This window comes from Panulirus ornatus, chromosome 7, assembly GCF_036320965.1.
Source record: "Panulirus ornatus isolate Po-2019 chromosome 7, ASM3632096v1, whole genome shotgun sequence".
NCBI classification, from domain to species: Eukaryota; Metazoa; Arthropoda; class Malacostraca; order Decapoda; family Palinuridae; genus Panulirus; species Panulirus ornatus.
In genome coordinates, this window is record NC_092230.1 from 14076026 (window position 1) to 14098412 (window position 22387).

Consider the following 22387-nt stretch of genomic DNA (forward strand, 5'->3'; position numbering starts at 1 on the left):
CCTATTGTGCACATATGATTTTATGACAGGCACGATGCCAGACCCAAACTACACCAACCAGAGACACTTGTGTACCAATGGCGTCTTAGCTCAGCCTCTATTTTCTATATATGCTGAATGTTCTCAGTCTTCTAACTCATTCTTATATCTCCCCTGACTATGTAATCATTACATGAAAGTGCACTTGGGAACTTATTGTGTTTCATTTTCCTCAGAGTTATCAGCAAATTTGGTCTGCTCCGTCTCCTTGTCCCCTCCACCCTCTGACAAATATATCCTCTTTGTCAACCTTTCACACTCATTCTCGCCATATCTCCAAACCATTTCAACACACCCTCTTCTCTCTCAACCACACTCTTTTCACTATAAAACATCTCTCAACCTTTCAGTTACTCACTTGGTTCCCTTCTCTGTTCCTTCTTTTTAAAATGTAAAAGCTGGAGGGGAGGATTTCCAGCACCCCAATCCCTCCCCTCTTAGCTCCCTTTTACAACACACAGGGAATACACTTCCCGTGTCAGCAAGGTACCACCAGGAAACAGACGAAGAATGCCACATCCACTTATATACACATATATATACATAAAAAAGGGGGTGACTGTATTGTTGACTGGTTGGTAAGGTTATTTAATGTATGTATGACTCATGGTGAGGTGCCTGAGGATTGGCGGAATGCGTGCATAGTGCCTTTGTACAAAGGCAAAGGGGATAAGAGTGAGTGCTCAAATTACAGAGGTATAAGTTTGTTGAGTATTCCTGGTAAATTATATGGGAGGGTATTGATTGAGAGGGTGAAGGCATGTACAGAGCATCAGATTGGGGAAGAGCAGTGTGGTTTCAGAAGTGGTAGAGGATGTGTGGATCAGGTGTTTACTTTGAAGAATGTATGTGAGAAATACTTAGAAAAGCAAATGGATTTGTATGTAGCATTTATGGATCTGGAGAAGGCATATGATAGAGTTGATAGAGATGCTCTGTGGAAGGTATTAAGAATATATGGTGTGGGAGGAGAGTTGTTAGAAGCAGTGAAAAGTTTTTATCGAGGATGTAAGGCATATGTACGTGTAGGAAGAGAGGAAAGTGATTGCTTCTCAGTGAATGTAGGTTTGCGGCAGGGGTGTGTGATGTCTCCATGGTTGTTTAATTTGTTTTTGGATGGGGTTGTTAGGGAGGTAAATGCAAGAGTTTTGGAAAGAGGGGCAAGTATGAAGTCTGTTGGGGATGAGAGAGCTTGGGAAGTGAGTCAGTTGTTGTTCGCTGATGATACAGCGCTGGTGGCTGATTCATGTGAGAAACTGCAGAAGCTGGTGACTGAGTTTGGAAAAGTGTGTGGAAGAAGAAAGTTAAGAGTAAATGTGAATAAGAGCAAGGTTATTAGGTACAGTAGGGTTGAGGGTCAAGTCAATTGGGAGGTGAGTTTGAATGGAGAAAAACTGGAGGAAGTGAAGGACTGGTGATTGGGAATACCTGGTTTAAAAAGCGAGATATACATAAGTATACGTATGTAAGTAGGAGAGATGGCCAGAGAGCGTTATTGGATTACGTGTTAATTGATAGGCGCGTGAAAGAGAGACTTTTGGATGTTAATGTGCTGAGAGGTGCAACTGGAGGGATGTCTGATCATTATCTTGAGGAGGCGAAGGTGAAGATTTGTAGGGGTTTTCAGAAAAGAAGAGAGAATGTTGGGGTCAAGAGAGTGGTGGGAGTAAGTAGGCTTGGGAAGGAGACTTGTGTGAGGAAGTACCAGGAGAGACTGAGTACAGAATGGAAAAAGGTGAGAACAAAGGAGGTAAGGGGAGTGGGGGAGGAATGGGATGTATTTAGGGAAGCAGTGATGGCTTGCGCAAAAGATGCTTGTGGCATGAGAAGCGTGGGAGGTGGGTTGATTAGAAAGGGGAGTGAGGGGTGGGATGAAGAAGTAAGATTATTAGTGAAAGAGAAGAGAGAGGCATTTGGACGATTTTTGCAGGGAAAAAAATGCAAATGAGTGGGAGATGTATAAAAGAGAGAGCCAGGAGGTCAAGAGAAAGGTGCAAGAGATAAAAAAGAGGGCAAATGAGAGTTGGGGTCAGACAGTATCATTAAATTTTAGGGAGAATAAAAAGATGTTTTGGAAGGAGGTAAATGAAGTGCGTAAGACAAGGGAGCAAATGGGAACTTCAGTGAAGGGGGCTAATGGGGAGGTGATAACAAGTAGTGGTGATGTGAGAAAGAGATGGAGTGAGTATTTTGAAGATTTGTTGAATGTGTTTGATGATAGAGTGGCAGATATAGGGTGTTTTGGTCAAGGTGTTTTGGTGTGCAAAGTGAGAGGGTTAGGGAAAATGATTTGGTAAACAGAGAAGAGGTAGTAAAAGCTTTGCGAAAGATGAAAGCCGGCAAGGCAGCAGGATTGAATGGTACTGCAGTGGAATTTATTAAAAAAGGGGGTGACTGTATTGTTGACTGGTTGGTAAGGTTATTTAATGTATGTATGATTCACGGTGAGGTGCCTGAGGATTGGCGGAATGCTTGCATAGTGCCATTGTACAAAGGCAAAGGGGATAAGAGTGAGTGATCAAATTACAGAGGTATAAGTTTGTTGAGTATTCCAGGGAAATTATATGAGAGGGTATTGATTGATAGGGTGAAACCATGTACAGAGCATCAGATTGGGGAAGAGCAGTGTGGTTTCAGAAGTGGTAGAGGATGTGTGGATCAGGTGTTTGCTTTGAAGAATGTATGTGAGAAATACTTAGAAAAGCAAATGGATTTGTATGTAGCATTTATGGATCTGAAGAAGGCATATGATAAGAGTTGATAGAGATGCTCTGTGGAAGGTATTAAGAATATATGGTGTGGGAGAGAAATTGTTAGAAGCAGTGAAAAATTTTTATCGAGGATGTAAGGCATGTGTATGTGTAGGAAGAGAGGAAAGTGACTGGTTCTCAGTGAAAGTAGGTTTGCGGCAGGGGTGTGTGATGTCTCCATGGTTGTTTAATTTGTTTATGGGTGGGGTTGTTAGGGAGGTGAATGCAAGAGTTTTGGAAAGAGGGGCAAGTATGCAGTCTGTTGTGGATGAGAGAGCTTGGGAAGTGAGTCAGTTGTTGTTCACTGATGATACAGCGCTGGTGGCTGATTCATGTGAGAAACTGCAGAAGCTGGTGACTGAGTTTGGTAAAGTGTGTGAAAGAAGAAAGTTAAGAGTAAATGTGAATAAGAGCAAGGTTATTAGGTACAGTAGGGTTGATGGTCAAGTCAGTTGGAGGTGAGTTTGAATGGAGAAAAAACTGGAGGAAGTGAAGGACTGGTGATTGGGAATACCTGGTTTAAAAAGCGAGATATACATAAGTATACGTATGTAAGTAGGAGAGATGGCCAGAGAGCGTTATTGGATTACGTGTTAATTGATAGGCGCGTGAAAGAGAGACTTTTGGATGTTAATGTGCTGAGAGGTGCAACTGGAGGGATGTCTGATCATTATCTTGAGGAGGCGAAGGTGAAGATTTGTAGGGTTTTCAGAAAAGAAGAGAGAATGTTGGGGTCAAGAGAGTGGTGGGAGTAAGTAGGCTTGGGAAGGAGACTTGTGTGAGGAAGTACCAGGAGAGACTGAGTACAGAATGGAAAAAGGTGAGAACAAAGGAGGTAAGGGGAGTGGGGGGGAATGGATGTATTTAGGGAAGCAGTGATGGCTTGCGCAAAAGATGCTTGTGGCATGAGAAGCGTGGGAGGTGGGTTGATTAGAAAGGGGAGTGAGGGGTGGGATGAAGAAGTAAGATTATTAGTGAAAGAGAAGAGAGAGGCATTTGGACGATTTTTGCAGGGAAAAAAATGCAAATGAGTGGGAGATGTATAAAAGAGAGAGCCAGGAGGTCAAGAGAAAGGTGCAAGAGATAAAAAAGAGGGCAAATGAGAGTTGGGGTCAGACAGTATCATTAAATTTTAGGGAGAATAAAAAGATGTTTTGGAAGGAGGTAAATGAAGTGCGTAAGACAAGGGAGCAAATGGGAACTTCAGTGAAGGGGGCTAATGGGGAGGTGATAACAAGTAGTGGTGATGTGAGAAAGAGATGGAGTGAGTATTTTGAAGATTTGTTGAATGTGTTTGATGATAGAGTGGCAGATATAGGGTGTTTTGGTCAAGGTGTTTTGGTGTGCAAAGTGAGAGGGTTAGGGAAAATGATTTGGTAAACAGAGAAGAGGTAGTAAAAGCTTTGCGAAAGATGAAAGCCGGCAAGGCAGCAGGATTGAATGGTACTGCAGTGGAATTTATTAAAAAAGGGGGTGACTGTATTGTTGACTGGTTGGTAAGGTTATTTAATGTATGTATGATTCACGGTGAGGTGCCTGAGGATTGGCGGAATGCTTGCATAGTGCCATTGTACAAAGGCAAAGGGGATAAGAGTGAGTGATCAAATTACAGAGGTATAAGTTTGTTGAGTATTCCAGGGAAATTATATGAGAGGGTATTGATTGATAGGGTGAAACCATGTACAGAGCATCAGATTGGGGAAGAGCAGTGTGGTTTCAGAAGTGGTAGAGGATGTGTGGATTAGGTGTTTGCTTTGAAGAATGTATGTGAGAAATACTTAGAAAAGCAAATGGATTTGTATGTAGCATTTATGGATCTGAAGAAGGCATATGATAAGAGTTGATAGAGATGCTCTGTGGAAGGTATTAAGAATATATGGTGTGGGAGAGAAATTGTTAGAAGCAGTGAAAAATTTTTATCGAGGATGTAAGGCATGTGTATGTGTAGGAAGAGAGGAAAGTGACTGGTTCTCAGTGAAAGTAGGTTTGCGGCAGGGGTGTGTGATGTCTCCATGGTTGTTTAATTTGTTTATGGGTGGGGTTGTTAGGGAGGTGAATGCAAGAGTTTTGGAAAGAGGGGCAAGTATGCAGTCTGTTGTGGATGAGAGAGCTTGGGAAGTGAGTCAGTTGTTGTTCACTGATGATACAGCGCTGGTGGCTGATTCATGTGAGAAACTGCAGAAGCTGGTGACTGAGTTTGGTAAAGTGTGTGAAAGAAGAAAGTTAAGAGTAAATGTGAATAAGAGCAAGGTTATTAGGTACAGTAGGGTTGATGGTCAAGTCAGTTGGGAGGTAAGTTTGAATGGAGAAAAACTGGAGGAAGTAAAGTGTTTTAGATATCTGGGAGTGGATCTGGCAGTGGATGGAACCATGGAAGCGGAAGTGAATCATAGGGTGGGGAAGGGGGCAAAAATTCTGGGAGCCTTGAAGAATGTTTGGAAGTCGAGAACATTATCTCAGAAAGCAAAAATGGGTACGTTTGAATGAATAGTGGTTCCAACAATGTTGTATGGTTGCGAGGCGTGGGCTATGGATAGAGTTGTGCGCAGGAGGGTGGATGTGCTGGAAATGAGATGTTTGAGGACAATATGTGGTGTGAGGTGGTTTGATCGAGTAAGTAATATAAGGGTAAGAGAGATGTGTGGAAATAAAAAGAGTGTGGTTGAGAGAGCAGAAGAGGGTGTTTTGAAATGGTTTGGTCACATGGAGAGAATGAGTGAGGAAAGATTGACCAAGAGGATATATGTGTCAGAGGTGGAGGGAACGAGGAGGAGTGGGAGACCAAATTGGAGGTGGAAAGATGGAGTGAAAAAGATTTTGAGTGATCGGGGCCTGAACATGCAAGAGAGTAAAAGGCGTGCAAGGAATAGAGTGAATTGGAACGATGTGGTATACCGGTGTCGACGTGCTGTCAATGGATTGAACCAGGGCATGTGAATCATCTGGGGTAATCCATGGAAAGTTCTGTGGAGCCTGGATGTGGAAAGGGAGCTGTGGTTTCGGTGCATTATTACATAACAGCTAGAGACTGAGTGTGAACGAATGGGGCCTTTGTTGTCTTTTCCTGGCGCTACCTCGCACACATAAGGGGGGAGGGGGTTGTTATTCCATGTGTGGCGGGGTGGCGATGGGAATAAATAAAGGCAGACAGTATGAATTATGTACATGTGTATATATGTATATATCTGTGTGTGTATATATATGTGTACATTGAGATGTATAGGTATGTATATTTGCGTGTGTGGACGTATATGTATATACATGTGTATGTGGGTGGGTTGGGCCATTCTTTCGTCTGTTTCCTTGTGCTACCTCGCTAACGCGGGAGACAGCAACAAAGCAAAATAAATAAATAAAATAAATAAATAAATATTCATACTTGCTGCCTTCATCCACTCCCCATTGCCACCCCGCCACACATCAAATAGCATCCCCCCCCATGAGGTAGTGCTAGTAAAAGATATAAAGGCTACATTAGTTCACACTTAGTCTCTTGCTGTCATGTGTAATGCACTGAAACCACAGCTCCCTATCCACATCTAGGCCCCGCACAACTTTCCATGGTTTACCCTAGATGCTTCACATGCCCTGGTTCAATCCATTGAGATTATGTCCACCCTGGGATACCACATCGTCCCAATTCACACTATTCCTTGCACGCCTTTCACATTCTTGTATGTTCAGGCCCCGATCGCTCAAAATCTTTTTCACTCCATCCTTCTACCTCCAATTTGGTCTCTCACTTCTCCTCATTCCCTCTGCCTCTGACACATATATCCTCTTTGTCAATATTTCCTCACTCATTCTCTCCATGTGACAAACTGCTTCAACACACCCTCTTCTGCTCTCTCAACCACACTCTTTTTATTACCACATACCTCTCTTACCCTTTCATTACTTACTCCATCAAACCACCTCACACCACATATTGTCCTCAAACATCTCATTTCCAACACATCCAACCTCCTCCGCAAAATCCTGTCTATAGCCCATGCCTCACAACCATATAACATTGTTGGAACCACTATTCCTTCAAACATGCCCATTTTTTGCTCTCCAAGATAATTTTCTCACCTTCCACACATTCTTCAATGCTCCCAGAAACTTCACCCCCTCCCCCACCCTGTGACTTACTACTGCTTCCATAGTTCCATCCCATGCTATATCCACTCCAAGATATCTAAAACACTTCACTTCCTCCAGTTTTTCTCCATTCAAACTTAACTCCCAATTAACTTGTCCCTCAACCCCACTGAACCAAATAACCTTGCTCTTATTTACATTTACTCAGCTTTCTTCTTTCACACACTTCACCAAACTCAGTCACCAGCTTCTGCAGTTTCTCACCCGAATGAGCTACCAGCATTGTATCATCAGCGAACAACAACTGACTAACTTCCCAAGCCCTCTTTTTCCACAACAGACTACATACTAGCCCCTCTCTCCAAAAATCTTGCATTCACCTCCCTAACAACCCCATCCATAAACAAATTAAACAACCATGGTGACACGCCGCAACCAACATTCACTGGAAACCAATCACTTTCCTCTCTACCTATGCATACACATGCCTTACATACTTGATAAAAACTTTTCACTGCTTCTAGCAACTTATCTCCCACACCTTATAGTCTTAATACAAACATTCAACAACCACTCACTCCATCTCCCTCTCCCTTCACCACTACTTGTTATTACCTCCCCTTTGTCCCCTTCACTGATGTTCCCATTTGTTCTTGTCTCATGCACTTTATTTACCTCCTTCCAAAACATCTTTTTATTCTCCCTAAAATCTAATGATACTCTCTCGCCCCAACTCTCATTTGCCCTTTTTCACCTCTTGCACCTTTCTCTTGACCTCCTGTCTCTTTCTTTTATAAATCTCCCACTCATTTGCACTATTTCCCAGCAAAAATCGTCCAAATGCATCTCTCTTCTCTTTCACTAACAATCTCACTTCTTCATCCCACCACTCACTACCCTTACTAATATGCCCAACTCCCACCTTTCTCATGCCAAAGGCACCTTTTGAGCACGCCATCACTGCTTTCCTAAACACATCCCAATCCTCCCCCACTCCCCTTACGCCATATGCTCTCCCCTTTTTCCATTCTGCACTCAATCTCTCCTGGTACTTCCTCACACAAGTTTCCTTTTCATGCTCACTTACTCTCACCACTCTCTTCACCCCAACATTCTCTCTTCTTTTCTGAAAACCTCTGCATATCTTCATCTTCACCTCCACAAGATAATGATCAGACAACCCTTCAGTTGCCCCTCTCAACACATTAACGTCCAAAAGTCTCTCTTTCACGCGCCTATAAATCAACATGTAATCCAATACCGCTCGCTGGCCATCTCTCCTACTTACATACCTACACTTATGCATATCTCTCTTTTCAAACAAGGTATTCCCAATCACCAGTCCTTTATCAGCACACAAATCTACAAGCTCTTAACCACTTCCATCTACAACACTGAAAACCCCATGTGCACAAATTATACCCTCAACTGCCACATTACTAACCTTTGCATTCAAATCACCCATGACTATAACACGGTCTTGTGCATCATAGCTGCTAACACACTCACTCAGCTGCTCCCAAAACACTTGCTTCTCATGATCTTTCTTCTTATGACCAGGTGCATATGCACCAATAATCACCCATCTCTCTCCATCCACCTTCAGTTTTACCCATATCAATCTAGATATTTTTTATATCTATAATCCTTTGTCGTTGTCTACCACGTTAGCAAGGTAGCTCCAGGAAACAGACAAAAGAATGGCCCAACCCTCCAACACACAAGTATATAAAAAAACGCCCACACACGCACATTTACATACCTATACGTTTTAATGTATACATACATATACATACAGACATATACATATATATACACATGTACATATTCATACCTGCTGCCTTAATCCATTTCCATTGCCACCCTGCCACACATGAAAGGGCACCCCCTTCCCCCCATGCACGCAAGGCAGAACTAGGAAAAGACAACAACTTCCACATTCTTTCACACTCATTCTCTGACTGTTATGTGTATTGCACCAAAACCACAGCTCCCTTTCCACATCTAGGCCCCAAAAAACTTTCCATGGTCTACCCAAGACGCTTCACATGCCCTGGATCAATCCATCGACAGCAGGTCGACCAAGGTATACCATATCGTTCCAATTCACTCTATTCCTTGCACGCCTTTCACACTCCTGTACGTTCAGGACCCAATCACTCAAAATCTTTTTCACTCCATCCTTCTACCTCCAATTTGGTCTTCCATTTCTAGTTCCCTCCACCTCTGATACATATATCCTCTTTGTCAATATTTCCTCACTCATTCTTTCCATGTAACCAAACCATTTCAATACACCCTCTTCTGCTCTCTCAAACACACTCTTTTTATTACCACACATCTCTCTTACCCTTTCATTACTCAATCAAAACACCTCACACCACATATTGTTCTCATACATCTAATTACCAACACATCCACCCTCCTCCACATAACTATCTATAGCCCATGCCTCCCAACCATATAACATTGTTGGAACCAGTATTCCTTCAAACATACCCATTTTTGCTCTCCAAGATAACATTCTCGCCTTCCACACATTTTTCAAAGCTCCCAGAACTTTCACCCCCTCCCTACCCTGTGACTTACTTACGCTTCCATGGTTCCATTCACTGACAAATCCACTCCTAGATATCTAAAACACTTCACTTCCTCCAGTTTTTCTCCATTCAAACTTACCTCTCATTTAACTTGTCCCTCAACCCTATTGAACCTAGTATTTATATTTACTCTCAACTTATCTCCAAGAAAATGTTCTCGACTTCCACACATTTTTCAACACTCCCAGAACTTTCACCCCCTCCCCCATCCTATGATTCACTTTCGCTTCCATGGTTCCATCCACTGCCAAATCCACTCCCAGATATGTAAAACACCTCACTTACTCCACTTTTTCTCCATTCAAACTTACCTCCCAATTGACTTGTCCCTCAACCCTACTGTACCTAATAACCTTGCTCTTATTCACATTTACTCTCAGCTTTCTTATTTCACACACTTTACTAAACTCAGTCACCAGCTTCAGCAGTTTCTCACCCAAATCAGCCACCAGCACTGTATCATCAGCGAACAACAACTGACTCAGTTCCCAAGCTCTCTCATCCACAACACACTGCATACTTGCCCCTCTTTCCAAAACTCTTGCATTCACCTCCCTAACAACCCCTTCCATACACAAATTAAACAACCATGGAGACATCACACACCAATGCTGCAAACTGACATTCACTGAGAACCAATCACTTTCCTCTCTTCCTACTCGTACAAATGCCTTAAATCCTCGATAAAAACTTTTTACTGCTTTAACAACTTGCCTCCCAAACCATATATTCTTAATACCTTCCACAGAGCATCTCTATCAACTCTATCATTTGCCTTCTCCAGATCCATAAATGCTACATACAAATCCATTTGCTTTTCTAAGTATTTCTCATGTACATTCTTCAAAGCAAGCACCTGATCCACACATCCTCTACCACTTCTGAAACCACACTGCTCTTCCCCAATCTCATGCTCTGTAAATGCCTTCAACCTCTCAATCAATATGTATGGATGTGTGGATCAGGTGTTGCTTTGAAGAATGTATGTGAGAAATACTTAGAAAAGCTAATGGATTTGTATGTAGCATTTATGGATCTGGAGAAGGCATATGATAGAGTTGATAGAGATGCTCTGTGGAAGGTATTAAGAATATATGGTGTGGGAGGTAAGTTGTTAGAAGCAGTGAAAAGTTTTTATTGGGATGTAAGGCATGTGTACTTGTAGGAAGAGAGGAAAGTGATTGGTTCTCAGTGAATGTTGGTATGCGGCGGGGGTGTGTGATGTCTCCATGATTATTTAATTTGTTTATGGATGGGGTTGTTAGGGAGGTGAACATAAGAGTTTTGGAAAGAGGGGCAAGTATGCAGTCTGTTGTGGATGAGAGAGCTTGGGAAGTGAGTCAGTTGTTGTTCGCTGATGATACAGCGCTGGTGGCTGATTCATGTGAGAAACTGCAGAAGCTGGTGACTGAGTTTGGTAAAGTGTGTGAAAGAAGAAACTTAAGAGTAAATGTGAACAAGAGCAAGGTTATTAGCTACAGTAGGGTTGAGGGACAAGTCAACTGGGAGGTAAGTTTGAATGGAGAAAAACTGGAGTAAGTGAGGTGTTTTACATATCTGGGAGTGGATTTGGAAGCAGATGGAACCATGGAAGCAGAAGTGAATCATAGGATGGGGGAGGGGGGGCAAAAGGTTCTGGGAGCGTCGAAAAATGTGTGGAAGTCGAGAACATTATCTCTGAAAACAAAAATGGGTATGTTTGAAGGAATAGTGGTTCCAACAATGTTATATGGTTGCGAGGCATGGGCTATAGATAGAGTTGCGAGGAGGAGGGTGGATGTGCTGGAAATGAGATGTATGAGAACAATATGTGATGTGAGGTGGTTTGATGATCAAGTAAGTAATGAAAGGGGAAGAGAGATTTATTTATTTATATCTATATCCTTATATCTATATCCTTATCCCTGGGGATAGGGGAGAAAGAATACTTCCCACGTATTCCCTGCGTGTCGTAGAAGGCGACTAAAAGGGAAGGGAGCGGGGGGCTGGAAATCCTCCCCTCTCGTTTTTCTTTTAATTTTCCAAAAGAAGGAACAGAGAAGGGGGCCAGGTGAGGATATTCCCTCAAAGGCCCAGTCCTCTGTTCTTAACGCTACCTCGCTATCGCGGGAAATGGCGAATAGTAAAAAAAAAAAAAAAAAAAATCTATATCTTATTATACTTTGTTGCTGTCTCCTGCATTAGCAAGGTAGAGCAAGGAAACAGATGAAAAAATGGCCCAACCAACCCACATACACATGTATATACATACACATCCACACACAGCACATATACATACCTATACATCTCAACATGCACATACATATACACACAGAGACATATACACATATGTACATAATTCATAGTCTGCCCTATTCATTCCTGTCGCCACCTCGCTACACATAAAATGACAGCCCCCTCCCCCCACATTTGCACGAGGTAGTGCTAGGAAAAGACAACATAGGCCAAATTCGTTCACGCTCACTCTCTAGCTGTCATGTGTAATGCACCAAAGCCACAGCTCCCTTTCCACATCCAGGCCTCACAAAACTTTCCATGGTTTACCCCAGATGCTTCACATGCCCTGGTTCAATCCACTGACAGCATGTCAACCCTGGTATATCACATCGTTCCAATTCACTCTATTCCTTGCACACCTTTCACCCTCCTGCATGTTCAGGCCCCGATCACTCAAAAACTTTCTCATTCCATCTTTCCACCTCCAATTTGGTCTCCCACTTCTCCTCGTTCCCTTCACCTCTGACACATATATCCTCTTCGTCAACCTTCCCTCACTCATTCTCTCCATGAGACCAAACCATTTCAAAACACCCTCTTCTGCTCTCTAAACCCCCCTTTTTATTACCACACATCTCTCGTACCCTTTCATTACTCAATCGATCAAACCACCTCACACCACATATTGACCTCAAACACCTCATTTCCAGTGCATCCATCCTCCTCCATATAACCATATAACCATATAACATTGTTGGAACCACTATTCCTTCAAACATACCCATTTTTGGTTTCCAAGATAACGTTCTCTAATTCCAAACATTTTTCAACACTCCAAGAACTTTCGCTCCCACCCCCACCCTAAGATTCACTTCCGCTTCCATGGTTCCATCCACTGCCAAATCCAATCCCAAATATCTAAAACACCTCACTTCCTCCACTTTTTCTCCATTCAAACTTACCTCCCAATTGACTTGTCCCTCAACCCTACTGTACCTAATAACCTTGCTCTTATTCACGTTTACTCTCAGTTTTCTTCTTTCACACACTTTTCCAAACTCATTCACCAGCTTCTGCAGTTTCTCACATGAATCAGCAACCAGTGCTGTATCATCAGCGAACAACAACTGACTCACTTCCCAAGCTCTCTCATCCACAACAGACTGCATACTTGCCCCTCTTTCCAAAACTCTTACATTCACCTCCCTAACAACCCCATCCATAAACAAATTAAACAACCATGGAGACATCACACACCCCTGCCGCAAACCTACATTCACTGAGAACCAATCACTTTCCTCTCTTCCTACATGTACACATGCCTTACATCCTCGATAAAAACTTTTCACTGCTTCTAACAACTTACCTCCCACACCATATATTCTTAGTACCTTCCACAGAACATCTCTATCAACTCTATCATATGCCTTCTCCAGATCCATAAAAGCTACATACAAATCCATTTGCTTTTCTAAGTATTTCTCACATACATTCTTCAAAGCAAACACCTGATGCACACATCCTCTACCACTTCTGAAACCACACTACTCTTCCCCAATCTGATGCTCTGTACCTGCCTTCACCCTCTCAATCAATACCCTCCCATATAATTTCCCTGGAATACTAAACAAACATACCTCTGTAATTTGATCACTCACTCTTATCCCCTTTGCCTTTGTACAATGGCACTATGCACGCATTCCGCCAGTCCTCAGGTACCTCACCATGAGTCATACATACATTACATAACCTTACCAACCAATCAACAATACAGTCACTCCCTTCTTTAATAAATTCCACTGCAATACCATCCAAACCTGCTGCCTTGCCGGCTTCCATCTTCCGTAAAGCTTTTACTACCTTTTCTCTGTCTACCAAATCATTCTCCTTAATCCTCTCACTTTGCACACCACCTCGACCAAAACACCCTATATCTGCCACTCTATCATCAAACATATTCAACAAACCTTCAAATACTCACTCCATCTCCTTCTCACATCACCACTACTTGTTATGGCCTCCCCATTAGCCCCCTTCACCGATGCTCCCATTCGTTCCCATGTCTTACACACTCTATTTACCTCCTTCTAAACCATCTTTTTATTCTCCCTAAAATCTAATCATACTTTCTCACCCCAACTCTCATTTGCCCTCTTTTTGCCTCTTGCACCTTTCTCTTGACCTCCTGTCTCTTTCTTTTATACATCTCCCACTCATTTGCACTATTTCCCTGCAAAAATCGTCTAAATGCCTCTGTCTTCTCTTTCACTAATAATCTTACTTCTTCATCCCACCACTCACTACCCTTTCTAATCTGCCCACCTCCTACGCTTCTCATGCCATAAGCATCTTTTGCACAAACCATCACTGCTTCCCTAAATACATCCCATTCCTCCCCCACTCCCCTTACCTCCTTTGTTCTCACCTTTTTCCATTCTGTACTCAGTCTCTACTGGTACTTCCTCACACAAGTCTCCTTCCCAAGCTCATTTACTCTCACCACTCTCTTCACCCCAACATTCTCTCTTCTTTTCTGAAAACCTCTACAAATCTTCCCCTCCACAAGATAATGATCAGATATCCCTCCAGTTGCATCTCTCAGCACATTAACATCCAAAAGTCTCTCTTTCACGCACCTATCTGATCCCTCCAGTTGCATCTCTCAGCACATTAACATCCAAAAGTCTCTCTTTCACGCACCTATCAATTAACATGTAATCCATTAATGTTCTCTGGCCATCTCTCCTACTTACATATGTATACTTGTGTATATCTCTCTTTTTAAACCAGGTATTCCCAATCACCAGTCCTTTTTCAGCACATAAATCTACAAGCTCTTCACCATTTCCATTTACAACACTGAACACCCCACGTACACCAATTATTCCCTCAACTGCCACATTACTCACCTTTGCATTCAAATCACCCATCACTATAACCCGGTCTTGTGCATCAAAACTACTAACACACTCACTTAGCTGCACCCAAAACACTTGCTTCTAATGATCTTTCTTCTCATGCCCAGGTGCATATGCACCAATAATCACCCATCTCTCTCCATCCACTTTCAGTTTTACCCATATCAATCTAGAGTTTACTTTCTTACACTCTATCACATACTCCCACCACTCCTGTTTCAGGGGTAGTGCTACTCCTTCCCTTGCTCTTGTCCTCTCACTAACCCCTAACTTTACTCCCAAGATATTCCCAAACCACTCTCCCTCTTTACCCTTAAGCTTCGTTTCACTCAGGGCCAAAATATACAGGTTCCTTTCCTCAAACATACTACCTATCTCTCCTTTTTTTCATCTTGGTTACATCCACACACATTTAAACACCCCAATCTGAGCCTTCAGAGGATGAGCACTCCTCGCGTGACTCCTTCTTCTGTTTCCCCATTTAGAAAGTTTAAATACAAGGAGGGGAGGGTCTCTAGCCCCCCACTCCCGTCCCCTTTAGTCGCCTTCTACATCACGTGAGGAATGCGTGGGAAGTATTCTTTCTCCCCTATCCCCAGGAATAAAAGAGAGATGTGTGGTGATAAAAAGAGTGTGGTTGAGAGAGCAGAAGAGGGTGTTTTGAAATGGTTTGGTTACATGGAGAATGAGTGAGGAAAGATTGACCAAGAGGATATATGTGTCAGAGGTGGAGGGAATGAGAAGTGGGAGACCAAATTGGAAGTGGAAAGATGGAGTGAAAAAGATTTTGAGTGATCGGGGCCTGAACATGCAGGAGAGTGAAAGGCGTGCAAGGAATACAGTGAATTGGAATGATGTGGTATACCGGGGTCGATGTGCTATCACTGGATTGAACCAAGGTATGTGAAGTGTCTGGGGGTAAACCATGGAAAGTTTTGTGGGGCCTGGATGTTGAAAGAGAGCTGTGGTTTTGGTGCATTATACATGACAGCTAGAGACTGAGTGTGAACGAATGTGGCCTTTGTAGTCTTTCTAGCACTACCTCGCACACATGCAGGGGAGGGGGGTCTCATTTCATGTGTGGCGTGGTGGCGACGGGAATGAATAAGGGCAGACAGTATGAATTATGTACATGTGTATATATGTATATGTGTGTGTGTGTGTGTGTATATATATGTGTACGTTGAGATGTATTGGTATGTATATGTGCTGTGTGTGGACGTGTATGTATATACATGTGTATGTGGGTGGGTTGGGCCATTCTTTCGTCTGTTTCCTTGCGCTACCTCGCTAACGCCGGAGACAGCAACAAAGTATAATAATAAAAAAAAATAATAATGATAGTTTTCCAGGAATAGTCAACAATCTTATACCTCTGTAAAAATTTAATGACAAAAATGGAATGAATAAGTGAAGACAGTATGAATTATGTAAATGTGTATATATGTATATGTGTGTGTGTATATATATATGCATATGTTGAGATTTATCAGTATGTATATGTGCTGTGTGTGGAAATGTATGTATATACATGTGTATGTGGGTGGGTTGGGCCATTCTTTCATCTGTTTCCTTGCGCTACCTCGCTAACGCAGGAGACAGCGACAAATCATAGTAATAAAAAAAATAATAATAATAGTTTTCCCAGAATACTCAACAAACTTATACCTCTGTAAAAATTTAATGACAAGATGGCCAGAGAGCGTTATTGGATTACGTGTTAATTGACAGGCGTGCGAAAGAGAGACTTTTGGATGTTAATGTGCTGAGAGGTGCAACTGGAGGGATGTCTGATCATTATCTTGTGGAGGCTAAGGTGAAGATTAGTATGGGTTTTCAGAAAAGAGGAGTGAATGTTGGGGTGAAGAAGGTGGTGAGAGTAAGTGAGCTTGGGAAGGAGACCTGTGTGGGGAAGTACCAGGAGAGACTGTGTACAGAATGGAAAAAGGTGAGAACAATGGAAGTAAGGGGAGTGGGGGAGGAATGGGATGTATTTAGGGAATCAGTGATGGATTGCGCAAAAGATGCTTGTGGCATGAGAAGAGTGGGAGGTGGGCTGTTTAGAAAGGGTAGTGAGTGGTGGGATGAAGAAGTAAGAGTATTAGTGAAAGAGAAGAGAGAGGCATTTGGACGATTTTTGCAGGGAAAAAATGCAATTGAGTGGGAGAAGTATAAAAGAAAGAGACAGGAGGTCAAGAGAAAGGTGCAAGAGGTGAAAAAAAGGGCAAATGAGAGTTGGGGTGAGAGACTATCAGTAAATTTTAGGGAGAATAAAAAGATGTTCTGGAAGGAGGTAAATAGGGTGCGTAAGACAAGGGAGCAAATGGGAACTTCAGTGAAGGGCGTAAATGGGGAGGTGATAACAAGTAGCGGTGATGTGAGAAGGAGATGGAATGAGTATTTTGAAGGTTTGTTGAATGTGTCTGATGACAGAGTGGCAGATATAGGGTGTTTTGGTCGAGGTGGTGTGCAAAGTGAGAGGGTTAGGGAAAATGATTTGGTAAACAGAGAAGAGGTAGTAAAAGCTTTGCGGAAGATGAAAGCCGGCAAGGCAGCAGGTTTGGATGGTATTGCAGTGGAATTTATTAAAAAAGGGGGTGACTGTATTGTTGACTGGTTGGTAAGGTTATTTAATGTATGTATGACTCATGGTGAGGTGCCTGAGGATTGGCGGAATGCGTGCATAGTGCCATTGTACAAAGGCAAAGGGGATAAGAGTGAGTGCTCAAATTACAGAGGTATAAGTTTGTTGAGTATTCCTGGTAAATTATATGGGAGGGTATTGATTGAGAGGGTGAAGGCATGTACAGAGCATCAGATTGGGGAAGAGCAGTGCGGTTTCAGAAGTGGTAGAGGATGTGTGGATCAGGTGTTTGCTTTGAAGAATGTATGTGAGAAATACTTAGAAAAGCAAATGGATTTGTATGTAGCATTTATGGATCTGGAGAAGGCATATGATAGAGTTGATAGAGATGCTCTGTGGAAGGTATTAAGAATATATGGTGTGGGAGGCAAGTTGTTAGAAGCAGTGAAAAGTTTTTATCGAGGATGTAAGGCATGTGTACGTGTAGGAAGAGAGGAAAGTGATTGGTTCTCAGTGAATGTAGGTTTGCGGCAGGGGTGTGTGATGTCTCCATGGTTGTTTAATTTGTTTATGGATGGGGTTGTTAGGGAGGTAAATGCAAGAGTCCTGGAAAGAGGGGCAAGTATGAAGTCTGTTGGGGATGAGAGAGCTTGGGAAGTGAGTCAGTTGTTGTTCGCTGATGATACAGCACTGGTGGCTGATTCATGTGAGAAACTGCAGAAGCTGGTGACTGAGTTTGGTAAAGTGTGTGGAAGAAGAAAGTTAAGAGTAAATGGGAATAAGAGCAAGGTTATTAGGTACAGTAGGGGTGAGGGTCAAGTCAATTGGGAGGTGAGTTTGAATGGAGAAAAACTGGAGGAAGTGAAGTGTTTTAGATATCTGGGAGTGGATCTGTCAGCGGATGGAACCATGGAAGCGGAAGTGGATCATAGGGTGGGGGAGGGGGCGAAAATTTTGGGAGCCTTGAAAAATGTGTGGAAGTCGAGAACATTATCTCGGAAAGCAAAAATGGGTATGTTTGAAGGAATAGTGGTTCCAACAATGTTGTATGGTTGCGAGGCGTGGGCTATGGATAGAGATGTGCGCAGGAGGATGGATGTGCTGGAAATGAGATGTTTGAGGACAATGTGTGGTGTGAGGTGGTTTGATCGAGTAAGTAACGTAAGGGTAAGAGAGATGTGTGGAAATAAAAAGAGCGTGGTTGAGAGAGCAGAAGAGGGTGTTTTGAAATGGTTTGGGGCACATGGAGAGAATGAGTGAGGAAAGATTGACCAAGAGGATATATGTGTCGGAGGTGGAGGGAACGAGGAGAAGAGGGAGACCAAATTGGAGGTGGAAAGATGGAGTGAAAAAGATTTTGTGTGATCGGGGCCTGAACATGCAGGAGGGTGAAAGGAGGGCAAGGAATAGAGTGAATTGGAGCCATGTGGTATACAGGGGTTGACGTGCTGTCAGTGGATTGAATCAAGGCATGTGAAGCGTCTGGGGTAAACCATGGAAAGCTGTGTAGGTATGTATATTTGCGTGTGTGGACGTGTGTATGTACATGTGTATGGGGGGGGGGTTGGGCCATTTCTTTCGTCTGTTTCCTTGCGCTACCTCGCAAACGCGGGAGACAGCGACAAAGTATAAAAAAAAAAAAAAAAAAAAAAAAAAAATTTAATGATACTCTCTCACCCAAACTCTCATTTGCCCTCTTTTTCACCTCCTGCACCTTTCTCTTGACCTCCTGCCTCTTTCTTTTATACATTTCCCAGTCATCTGCTCTGCACTATTTCCCTGCAAAAACTGTCCAAATGTGAATGAATGTGGCCTTTTCGTCATTTACTAGTGCTACTTACAGAACTTGTTTGGTGGCAAAACTGTTCAATGTTATCTATAACACTACTGGCACAACTTACTTGCAGACTTTACATATATAAATTCACTTTTCTACAGTCTATTCCTCATTCTGTAAAGTTAAGAATGCTTTTAAACAACTTAAATGTAAAAGGGGTGATACATGAAAGGAGAAAGAACTACAAAGAGATTAAAGGCTTAATGTCCAAACTGGCATAAAAATGTATACTTTCAACATTGTGACATTACCTGAGAAAATTCCTCTCGCAAAAAGTGAAGTGCTTGGCGATGAACCCAGGCAGAGCCATGAGCCTCCCCTGACCATCGTAGAATAGACACAAGGTTGTCAAGGCTCAGTGACTCCACTATCATATCCTCACAGCCCTAGTGGAAAAAATTACTCATTAGTACATGAATATGAGTTTATAAACATGTATGGCAAGTTTACAAATCCACTCCTACAAAACACATGCCAGTTCTCAGCCTCTCGGAATGAGGTTTGGGACTCCAGTCCTTTGAAGCTAATTTTCCAAGGAACACTGTCTATCCCATTTAATTGGCTGTGGGGTTAATGATAAAAGATTGACAGACATACAGATTACTGTAGCACCACCAAAGCCAGATTAGTTGGCCTTCATGAACCATGGAAAAGCAAAAATGGAAAGAAAGTTTTGCCTCCTGTGTATGGTTCCATCTTTAACCATATTCTTAGTGTTGGTCATCACCTCATAATGCCACTACACACATTCATGCAAGCTGGATGACACCACTAGTTGGATCTTAATAATCAAACATCTCACTTGCATGGCCATGCACCAAGTCTAAGTGGTGGCTGAGGTGGCAGTGTGAAAATTTTTTCCCTTAGTTGGTCATGCCATGTCAATGAAAGAACATTTGAGTGAGCTTTCTTAGAAGGAAATTAAACAGCTTTAGCTAGATTTTGAGAACCAGGCAGATGATCCTGATTCATTTGAAGGTGATGATGTCTTCACATTGCAGAGATTTTGTGGATACTGACTCTTTCAGTATCTAAGGATGACCAAGATGGGGCAGAAAATGGTTTTCTAGCAAAAGTGGAGGCAGCACTGCCAGCACCCAACTGACCTTGACTACACTACAGATGATTGGTGTGGACAGCAATTTTATGAATTTTCACAATTTTCCAGACATGAAAAAATTATCAATGAATGACACTGATTATAGCAAGAAAAGATGTATTATACAAGATAAAACATAATTACAATCAGTAATCAAAATTTCAATGTACATAAAATACAATAAAAACATATTCAGAGACAACACACCTGGCATCAAGACATGCTCACATTTTTGAGCAAGCTGTTCTGAAACATCTCAAAAATTTCTGCCCATTATCACAGTGAAAGCAGTGGATGAGATATACTTTTGAAGTTTTATCATTATCGTATGAATATGTCTGAAATTTTAAGTTTCATACATTTTTCAAACAACTTGGAAAATGTGATATTTAAGAGCTGGAAAGAATAATATTCTCAAAATCTGTACAACTTTCAAAGGATTCTACTTTTCATTTCTTCATTCTTTTATATTTCTTAGCACCTATCTCCAACTTCTTCCTAGCTCTTTTTTCTTTTTTGCATATTTTTTACTAGAAAATAATCTGTTCCTTTTACAGACTACTTTGTCAATGCAGCTGCAACTTACATCTGAAAATAACATCAAACTGTTAAGACAGGCAAGGGAGACTCTGCAGAGTGCTCCTTCTGAAATTCAAAAGTGTGATATGCACAAAAAAAAGGGAACACTATAAACATCATGGGCCCAAGACTTCAAAACTTTGCCTGCTATAACCAGAAACAGCATGTGATGCACAGCAGAGAAGTTTAAGTGTACACCGGACAAGTACCTATAAAGCATATCAAACCACCAAGGATGTGAGGGGCTATGTGGGCCTATGGGCTGTGGCTTCCAACAGCTTGGTCAACCAACAGGGTAGAGCCCCAAAGACTTCATTAGGTATAGGCTGGCTATAACTGTAAATCAAACTGAGAATTTTATAATGTCACAAGCTATGATGTTAGGTCTTCAATGTACAGAAGTGTGTGAATGGTTATTAAAATAGACATCCAGGTAAGACTGTACGTACAGTACACATTTTGAAAATCAAAAAAGTAAAATTCACTTAGTCTCATGTATATCTATCTATCTATTTCCCGGATGCCTGTCCCCTCCAGGAACTCCCATTAAGGAACTGGTCACAGTAAAATAGTCTCCACTTATCCTTGACCTAAAATGCCTCCCTTGCATACACCATTCCACTCATTCTTCTACCATTTCTCTCTCTCCAGTACTCCTCCATTCTATTTCCATGTCAAAGATGGTCTTCCTGTAACATCCACCCCTTTAATCATATAAATTCTCCTCGTAAATTTCCTGTCTTGTACTCTTTCCACATGGCCAACCACCTCAAAATATCACATTTCACCTACTTTGCCACTCTACAACTTATTCTCTTTGCATTCCCTGTCATATCAAATATCTCATACACCCCCTCATTACTTTCTTCATTCCATCTAGTCATACCATGTGTTATTCTCATATCGCTCATTTCCATCACTTGGATTCTTGACCTCTGTGACTCATCTCATGTCCATGTTTTGGCTGCATACGTCAGGGTTGGGAAGACTATGCTGTCCCTCAATCCTTTCTTTATTCCATAACTACACTTCTACCCCTTTCTTTTTTTTCTATCAAGGGGCCCAATGATTCTTCTACCCTGTAATGCTTCCTTCCCTATTTCTACTTCCATATCACCAAACTTACACAAAATAGCTCCTAATACTTATATTTTCTCACCTCTTCTAGCCTTTTTCCAGTATACCTATACCACAGTTTAGTAACTCTTTCTTCTCTCACTCTACAGAACTGTACAAAATCTATACTTTCAATCTCTCCTTTCAAACACCATTACTTTACTTTTACTCTCATTTACCTCCAATTTCCTATACTTACACATCATGAAACACAACCTTCTGCAACTCCTCTTCTCTCTCTGTAAACGACATAGTATCATTCAAAAAAAGGATTGTCACTAACCACCATATCTCACCACCATACTCCATCTCTACAATGCTTTACCCTAGTTTTGCATTCATCTCTCTCATCACTCCATCCATATATATGTTAAAAAGCCATGGAGACATTACACAGCTCTGCATCACACCCATGTATATGCCAAAACTTTCACTCAACTCTCCAACCACTCTTACACATGGATTTGCTACTTTATAGAAGGCTTTCATACCATCCAACACTTGTGTCCCTACTCCATATATATACCTAAGATATCTCACACAGCATTTCACTCCACTGTCATCA

At 42.0% G+C, this 22387-nt stretch overlaps 1 protein-coding gene across 1 annotated transcript in view; it reads right to left on the reverse strand.

The window, feature by feature from the left end:
* LOC139749422 (BTB/POZ domain-containing protein 7) overlaps positions 1-22387 on the reverse strand; it is a 409317-nt gene that overhangs the window by 86118 nt on the left and 300812 nt on the right. Inside the window, exon 7 of the mRNA XM_071663268.1 lies at positions 19280-19414. Within this exon, the coding sequence (XP_071519369.1) occupies positions 19280-19414 (135 nt within the window). The remainder of the gene's footprint in view (positions 1-19279; positions 19415-22387) is intronic.